The sequence below is a fragment of the Solanum lycopersicum genome, chromosome 4 (genome assembly GCF_036512215.1).
Source record: "Solanum lycopersicum chromosome 4, SLM_r2.1".
Classification (NCBI taxonomy): Eukaryota; Viridiplantae; Streptophyta; class Magnoliopsida; order Solanales; family Solanaceae; genus Solanum; species Solanum lycopersicum.
Genome location: NC_090803.1, coordinates 2,074,643 through 2,083,985, shown reverse-complemented (window position 1 = coordinate 2,083,985; position 9,343 = coordinate 2,074,643). Strand labels below are relative to the sequence as shown.

The 9,343-nt window shown below is 24.3% G+C and overlaps 1 protein-coding gene across 1 annotated transcript; it reads right to left on the bottom strand.

The window, feature by feature from the left end:
- Nucleotides 1–405: 405 nt before the first annotated feature.
- Nucleotides 406–4,808, bottom strand: LOC104646731 (SRPBCC superfamily protein). Its single transcript, XM_069296410.1, has 3 exons — nucleotides 4,375–4,808; nucleotides 2,811–3,248; nucleotides 406–960 (listed from the first exon to the last, which is right to left on the bottom strand). Exons 1-3 carry the CDS (start codon nucleotides 4,559–4,561, stop codon nucleotides 695–697), a joined length of 891 nt encoding a protein of 296 aa, XP_069152511.1. The 5' UTR covers nucleotides 4,562–4,808; the 3' UTR covers nucleotides 406–694.
- Between the last annotated feature and the right edge of the window lie 4,535 nt (nucleotides 4,809–9,343).

Sequence of the window (9,343 nt, the reverse complement as noted above, 5' to 3'; positions counted from 1 at the left end):
AAGTAAAAAAACACAATTCCCAAAAACCAATCTCTCAAATTTTTTAGAAAAATATTATTTATTCGAGGGACGTGGCAAGTTGATAAGATTTTTTCGTTTTTAATCAGAAATGATAAATATTAAAATCTGAATAAGTAAATAAGGGAAGTCTTAATTGTAAGAAACATTTTCTTTTTTATTAATGGATTATACGCAATGTGAATTCAGATTAATTGAAATTCTAATGTAAATAATATATCTAATGTAATCTCATAAGTGGAGTCAAGATATATGATATATTCATAAATTTTACTCTTATCCTAACCGAAAATAAATATTATTTGTAATCAACTATCGCTCAACTAAAGTATATAAAAATCAACTATAGAAAAAAAATACAATAGCAATATTAAAAAATACAAGCTATTTTTCAATCTCAAACAAAATATTATATATTAGAAATTACATAGTCACTCATTTTGCCCTATTTTATTTTATTCTTGATACATATAGTTTACATTTCAAAGCACACTCATTAATAACACCACACATTATTAAAAGACTTGAGACACCACATCTTAGTTCCAAGCATTCACCCCCATATTGCTCATACTCTTTAGAAATATCGTCAATACATAGGATAATATTATAATTATCGATATATTTTTTAAAAGTTCGAGCAACATTTATGTATGAACATAGTGATATTTATGTATCAATTGAGATGATGAGTCTCAATATCTTTTGTGACATTGAGGCAGAATTCCATTAAAGTGTGTGGATCTGGCACATTACAATTCTTCTTTTCATATTCCAAGATCCAAGTGACTAAGTTATCTTCACCTTTTGTTTCAACATGAACAGTGAGATAAAATGAATTATAAGCCTCCAATATATCTCCTCCAATCACTTTAAATTTAACCAACTTCTTTTCTTCATCTATTTCTTCAATTACTTCCTTTGCCACCTTCTCTTTCCCATCTACAAACAAAGATATATAGTAAGAATTTAGTATTACTAATTCCCTTTATCAAATGAGAGTATTTGAATTGAATCTGAACGAGTTAAAATGGTTCAAATGAATAAACATATGAGAGTATTGATGGGATTAATGGATCGAACATGTCAATTTAAGTTAAATAACCTGTCACAATTTAGCTAGCATTTGACTATAGATTTCCAGATAGTCTTGGCAAATATTATTTAAGTAAAAATTTGGGTGAAATTTGACTATTTGTTTGGTTATAGTACTTGGGAAATATATTTTACTTTTTTGGAAAAAAAATATGATTAATATTCATGAGTTTTTAAAAACTATCAGAACTAACCACAAAGTTTGTATTACAAGTCAATTGGATCTTCGTTGCAACAAATAACAAATAGTGCCTATGACACTAGAGTAATGTGGTAGTTTGGAGTGAGTGCGACAAGCATCAATCCATACATCATGAAGTAGGCAAAACAGATTACTTTGTTACCTTGAGCGGATTGTTCATCATTTTCATCAACAACCATATCTTTGCTTTCATATTTATTAAAGAATATATCATCACTACTTTGGTGTTCACGTAAAAAAATTATGTAATACAACGCAAACAATTACTATAGAGGGTGTGTTTGTAAAAGATAAAAATTTGATGTAAAATTTCAATTTTCAAAGATCCCAAATAATGAGATCTGATTCAAATAGTAGAAAAAATTAGTATTTAAAAATTTAATTATTCGTTAAAAATTTATCAAATAATAACAAATTGTATGAATAAACGCTATTTGTCTGACAAAATCTCTTTTTATTTGTTTATTATTTTGTTATCATGTCTATATCTAACCAGCTGTGGCAATCAATTATGTCCAATCCAAAATCAGCACTTTTTATTTGTTTATTATTTAGTTACCTAATCAAACCAACCAAAGTTTTACTCTTCATTTAATTATCAGGTTTATATATATATATATATATATTTAACCAATCAAATCCAAAAAAATTATTTATTTTTATATATGTGATTATAAATTTTGACATGTCTAAGCTTTCATAAGATTAGATTATGACCTATTGTTTAATTAAGACAAAAGCATGTACTGAGTATTGGAACAATTAGCTTATAAAAATTTTACTTCCATATCTCCAATTATTGAATAGTATATTTTTAGAAACAATTTAACTTTCAATTTTTTTAGTTTATCATGATATATAAAACTTATCGCAAATCACAAACTCAAAAAGTTGTATGTTTCTTTCCTAAATTTTATATCCAGCTAAACGATTTCACATAAATTGAAACAAAAAAAAAATAGTACGATAAACTTAAAATACATATCATAGATTTCGAACTCAAAACTTCATAAAACGGAGGAAACAGAAACATTTTCTCTTTGATGGACCATACACATCACAAATCTAGATCAACTGAGTGAGTAAGTACATATCAAACATCGAATGACACAGAATAAAGAGTAGCTAGGATATAGTATGATAAACTTAAAATGCATATCATGGATTTCGAACTCAAAACTTCATGAAACGAAGGAAACAGAAACATTTTCTCTTTAATGGACCATACGCATCACGAATCTAGATCAACTGAGTCAGTAAGTATATATCAAACATCGAATGACACAGAATAAAGAGTAGCTAGGATATAGTACGATAAACTTAAAATGCATATCATGGATTTCGAACTCAAAACTTCATGAAACGGAGGAAACAGAAACATTTTCTCTTTAATGGACACCATATGCATCACGAATCTAGGTCAACTGAGTCAGTAAGTATATATCAAACATCAAATGACAAAGAATAAAGAGTAATAGCTAGGATATAGGCTTACCATGAGTGAAGTTCCAAAAGATAACAGAACCAACAGTGCCCCATTCACCTTCATGAATATCCACATTTTGTATATAACTTGGTGACATACTAGAAATATGATGTGGTCTATACCTAAATATCTCATGAAACACATCTCCATCTGACTTGATATTTATCTCAGAAACTAACTTTCCTGTTAGGTGATGAGTTTCAATATCTTTTGTAACATCAAGACAAAATTTCATCAATGTGTGAGGATCTTCAATGTCTTCATTTAACTTCTCATATTCCAAAATCCAAGTAACTAAATTGTCTTCACCCTTTGTTTCAACATGAACAGTGAGGTAAAATGATTTGTAATAATCCAATATATCTCCTCCAATCACCTTGAATTTAACAAGCTTCTTTTCTTCATCTATTTCTTCAATTATTTCCTTTGCAACCTTTTCTTTCCCATCTATATACACAAAAGCTTTAGTTAGCAATTTTTAAATAGTGTATATAACAAATTATATACTTATTGACTCTTTAAATTATGAATTATAATTTACACAAATCTTTGATGTGTAAAAAATGCTCTATTTAATTGAATTAAGTATTGTTTTATCCAAAATCAATATAGTTCAAATTAAGTGTCTCTAAATCAAGAAAACATTGTTACCTCCATTTTAATTTATTTGTGTTCTCTTTATTTAGTTTGTTTTTAAAATGATGTTTTCTTTTATTTCTTTGATTTTAATTTTTCACATGACATATTTAAAATTACAAAATTAAAAGATATTTAATTAATATTTTACGTATTTTTAGTTTGACACCGTGAAATTTTAGAAAAAATTATGCACTTTTAAAACTCTGAATCAAATCAAAACCACATAAACATATTAAAATGGAAAAAAGTAATTATTTTCGTAAACTCAACCTTTTCACCGATCTAAAAGCCCATGGAGAGATAAAAGAGTACTTTGAGGAATAATAAGGTTAATTTATTCAAATAATCCTTGTGATCACATGGGGATGCAGCGATTGTGGCATCAGATTTATCTGAATCGAGTATTTTAATATAGATCTTAAATCTACGTATAAATATTTACTAAATTTGTAATAAATATAATAGATCGAAAATAATAACTTAAAAAATATAATACATTGAAGGCTAAAAAGCTAATCATTTGAATATATACTTAAATTCTAAATCCATGCATCTTTATTTATGATCACCACTCATTAATTTTTTTTTTATAATAAATGTGTTGAAAACCTTAAACCATACTTATTTTAGACCATATAGAGTACCATTAAATTGGAGGCTAACAATATAAGGGCAGATCTAGCCCTTAAGACACATGTAGATTCATTTTAATGACTTTTATTCAAATTATCCGAATATAATTCAATTTCAAAAATTTGCTATCTTCGATATTAAAAATCTAAAAAGTATTTATAAATAAATGATTACAAACTTAAGTTATAAGAATATTATGTTACGTTAACTCATGATCGTTATAGAATTTTAAAATCTGAATCCACCTTTTGTCGATATAACAAAGAAGTTGTAGTGGTATAATAAAGTGGTGGTGGCTTACCATGGGTAAAATTCCAAAAAATGACAGATCCAACAGTACCCCATTCACCTTCATGAATATCCACATTTTGTACTTTATCAGAACTCATAGTTGAAATGTGATGTGGTCTATGCCTAAAAATCTCATGAAATACATCTCCATCACACTTTATATTTATCTCTGAAACCAACTTCCCTTCAAGACTCATCTTCTTCACTCTCTCTCTCTCAAATATTATCTTACAAAGATGATGTGTGTGTGGTTCATTATTAACATGAATCTCTATGTCCTTTTATAGTTGGGCAATATGTTTACACCATAAAAAAAATATTATATATATATATATATATATATATATATATATTTCTTCTTAGAATATAAATATAACAATAATTGAAAATCTTAACGGTAGTTGATTATCTAAACTTTTTTGTAAGTGTTCAATTTTCCACTCCGAAATGTCCTTCTCCATTTCCCTGATTTATCTTTTAAAAATAAATAATACACGCTCGATTCAGATCAGAGGCGTATCTAAGAGGGGTCACGGGGATTTTCCGAGATCATATATAGTAATATATAGTAGTGTTACATTTTTTAAAAAATATTGAAATATAGATGTGTGAACCCCTCACTTGAAGTATCACATAATGCGATTATGCCTGGATGCACCTCTTTCTGCGAGGTAACAATTTTTTAATTTTATTTATCTTGTTTTATTTTTCCTTGTAAAATTAGATAACACTTCTCTGAGTGATAATTGGTGTGTGTGTATATATATATATTAAAATTTAATGATTTTCGGTAATAAAAATCTAAATATCAAGCCAATCTAATCTATATCATAAATCAATTTTTTATATATCCATCATCTTATCAAAATCCTTAATACGCATCTGACTCAAATAAAATATATCAAAATTGATTTGAAAAAAATATATTAGAAAAAAAATCTTACAAAAAATAATGAAAACCCAAAGATACAAAGTTGCGTTATATATTATTATTTTTTTAAATATAATTTCCTTATTTTATGCATTTGTTTTTCTCTATATATTTATAATGTATAATATATATAGTCGTCGATACAAAAACAGCTATATCTATCCTGACTTGGAAGCAATTACTTTTATATATTTCTCCTCTATTTTATAACAAATGTTATTTTTATATTTTTATTTTGTTTTGCAATAAATAATATTTTACATAACGAAAAAGATATCAATGATGGTTTTTAATTTGATATTCATTTAAATAAAGAAGATTTTATTTAATAAAAAATTACTAAGTCATACACTTTATTTAAATATATTTATATTAAGAATAAGTTAACAAAAACACTTCCTACTTCATTTTTATCCGTGACTGTTTGATTTGATTTACTCTTAAGAAAATAATTATTGACATATTGTGTTTTTTTTAAAAAAAAAATTATTTTTTCTTAATATAAAAGAGTGATAAGTAAAATAAAATTTTATTTTAAAAATAAAAGACAAATAAATATAAACCGAGGGAAAATTATATTTTACTTTCCAAAAATGAAAATAAAAAGAGTATCTATTTAGAGCTAATAAAATGGATCATGTTTTTCAGTTTTTATTGGGATTGACCCCATATAGTAGGTCATTGCCCTATTTTATTTTATTTTATTTTTATAATCTAGCTGTCTAGTGATTGCTATTTGACCAATTGATTTGTTATTGTCAAATCGTAATTAAAATAATTATTTTAAAAGATTATTGATAACTTGATACAAAAGTTTAACAAAATATAAATAAAAAAATAAATTTTGGGATTTTAAAATAAAATACATCGAAATATCTTTAAAAAGTTGGCGTTTCTTCTTTAGTCTGAATTAATAATTTTTGATACCTTACTCTCTAAATTAGCAACCTAAATCTATTTTAAATTTTTTAATATTATGATACTTTGACCTTTTTTAATTAAAATTATGAATTTTTATTACTAATAGAAAAAGTAAGTCTTTATTTATGAAGTAAGAAATAGTTTTTGGCATATATAAGGTTATGTTGGAATAATTAAAAAATATTACTATAATTTTTCGTTTGTATGAGTAATTTTGATAATAAAAACCAAAACATAATTTATACAATTAAATATGAAGAATTACACATATTAATTATGTAAATCTATTATTAGGAAACAAAAAGGGACTCTTATATGCAAGATACATCTAAGAATTGATATATAAATAAAAACTAAGAGAATAATTAATATAGACAATATAATATATTGTTTAAATATTGAATAAATAAATTAAAATGAACACCAATAAGACTTGTTTTCGAGAGCAATAATGGTAATTGTAATTATTTTTAATAACGATGATATATAAATAAAAATAAAGTAAATAATATATTAATATAGAAAACAAAATCAATTTTTCTATAGAAGAGAAATTTTATTTTTAAAATATTGGATAAAAATAAATGATTAAATATATATAGAAATACGTCAGAATGACCAATAAAAAACGAATATTTTTGTTTTTCTTCTTTGTGGATTTAAATTATTTCACAATGGGGCATGTTTTCGAGAGCAATAATGGATATTAATTATGATATATAAATTTTAAAAAAGGAAATAATTAATATAGACAATAATTTTTTTTTTAAATGAACAAAAGATAATCGATTATATATATATATATATATATATATATATATATATATATATATATATATATTATTTTTGCTTTTCTTCTTTATGGATTCGAAAAATTGGGACATGTTTTCGAGAGCAATAATGGATATTAATTATGGTGATTACTAGGAAGATGCTTTACGTGCATAGAGTGAGCATGATACGTATTAAAAAATATTGATTTTAAATATTTTTAATTTTTAAAATATTAAATAATTAAGTACTATCTAATATCTTTTGGTAGTTTTAAGTTTGATTTTAATTTTTTTAAATAATAAATTTATAATTATAATTTATTCGTCTTTAACTTAATTTTTTATTTTTCTTAGAAATGTTTCTATTTTATACTATAAGTATTAACACCTTATATATAGGAATATTCAAAATAAAGTGTAAATAAATTTTCTTACTTTATTACCTACACAAAATTGATATATCAATTAAAATAGGGTAGTTTGATTTTAATATTTTGTTGTATAATAAAATGATAATCAAAAGTGTTTGATTTCACTTTTTTTTTCTTTCCTTTTTTTTATACGAAAGTTTTCATTTCAAATTAATTTATTCGTTAATCATTCAGGAAAAGATATTTCGATCAAATAGAATAGTCAAAACTTCAGCATCTAAAATAATCAGTTCTCTATAAATATTAATTAGTTAATTTATCAACATTTTAATAATACACATTAATTGTATATTTAATTATATACTTATATATCATATTTAATATTTTTATATTTTTTTATATAAGTAACAAAATATCATATCGAATATTTAAAAATATTATATTATATAAATAAATACCGTAAAAACTCAGCTCAAGTACTTGAAGGTTCAAACAAAATTTTTGGTTAGGCCCTTTGAGTTATATTATTATCAATAAACTATAGAATATCTAAACTTATCATGTGACCAATTAAATATTTTATTTTTTTGGTAACTATATATATTTTTATTACCAATTGATAATTAATTTGTAAAATAAGCAAAGAAATAGGATAGCACTCAAACGCATGCAATTCACTAATCTTATCTTCTAGTAGAATTAATCAATTCATATCTATACATTATAATATAATATAAAAATTCAAACTACTATATAAATTTGCTAATTTTACCCCTTACATGTCCTCTATCATGTATTTTCTTGAACAAGTATACAATTATAGTTCGTATGCGGATTTATAACTCAAGCATTAACACTTAAAATCGTTATTATAAAATTCAGAATTCATAAAGTTAAAATTTTAATTTAGCTCTGTTCATAGATAATGCTTTGTAATGTTACTCCCGTCTTTTTTACTTCCAACAGAAAATTCTTGAATTCCTCCAGATCCATATGTTAATGTTCATATTAAAGTTCGATTAATATCGATTCACAACCTAAGGCCCAATTGGAGGAGCAACCCCATATGATAAGACGCATACAGTTGTTAGTCATTTCAGTTTTTTCTGTCAGATTAAATATATTGTCTTAAGTTAAAATACATTAAATATAGTAAAATATCTTTTAATTTTTATCATTTAAATATGTCACGTAGAAATTTAAATCAAAAAAATTATTATAAATAAAAATATTATTTAAAATAAATAAAATAAAATAAACAAATTAAATCTAATATTAATTCAACGGTTCGTACTATATCATGTGGTGGCCGGTGGACATATTTGTAAAATATCATCCCACATGATTCACATACATAAGTTGTCCACCACAATAATTGATTTACATTATTTATTCTAACACTAGTTGGAGTTGGTAAATGAAATTAAAAAATTCATTCAATTTCTTTTAGAACTTCAATCTATGGAGAAACAATATTAAACTTTGCCATATATATATATATATATATATATATATAACTTTCAAAAATAAATCATTTTTAATCGTGATAATATTTACGTACATTCTTTCAAACTCTTTAGAGTCTGTTGAATTTCACTTGATTTGTTGTTGTTACCCTACTATGCACCTTTGAACTTTCAGGAGTGGTACACGCGAGGATTTAATTGATTATTACTAAAAAATAATCATAATTAATTAATTGTAATAGTAATAAGAGAGAATTGCTCGAATAGAAGTGAGTATTCCTCGCTTTCAATTTTGAAGATTGTGAGTTCGAGTCATCATAGTGAAACAGAAAGAGTGTGAGCTCTTACGAAGGAGATAAAAATAAATAAAATAAATATTTTTAACATTCGATGTTAATATTGCATATTTATTGCCTTTTTTAGGTGGATACTTTGGTTACATTATTTTTTCTTATATGTGATATATATGATTGGAGGATAGATTGATAAGGACATGTCAAGACGATAAAGAACTAAT

Coding starts and splice junctions, on each gene's coding strand:
- LOC104646731 (XM_069296410.1), bottom strand. CDS start 4,561: ATGAGTCTTGAAGGGAAGTTGGTTTCAGAGATAAATATAAAGTGTGAT. Junction 3,249..4,374: donor TTTTTGGAATTTTACCCATG/GTAAGCCACCAC, acceptor TTGTGTATATAG/ATGGGAAAGAAAAGGTTGCA. Junction 961..2,810: donor CTTTTGGAACTTCACTCATG/GTAAGCCTATAT, acceptor CTTTGTTTGTAG/ATGGGAAAGAGAAGGTGGCA.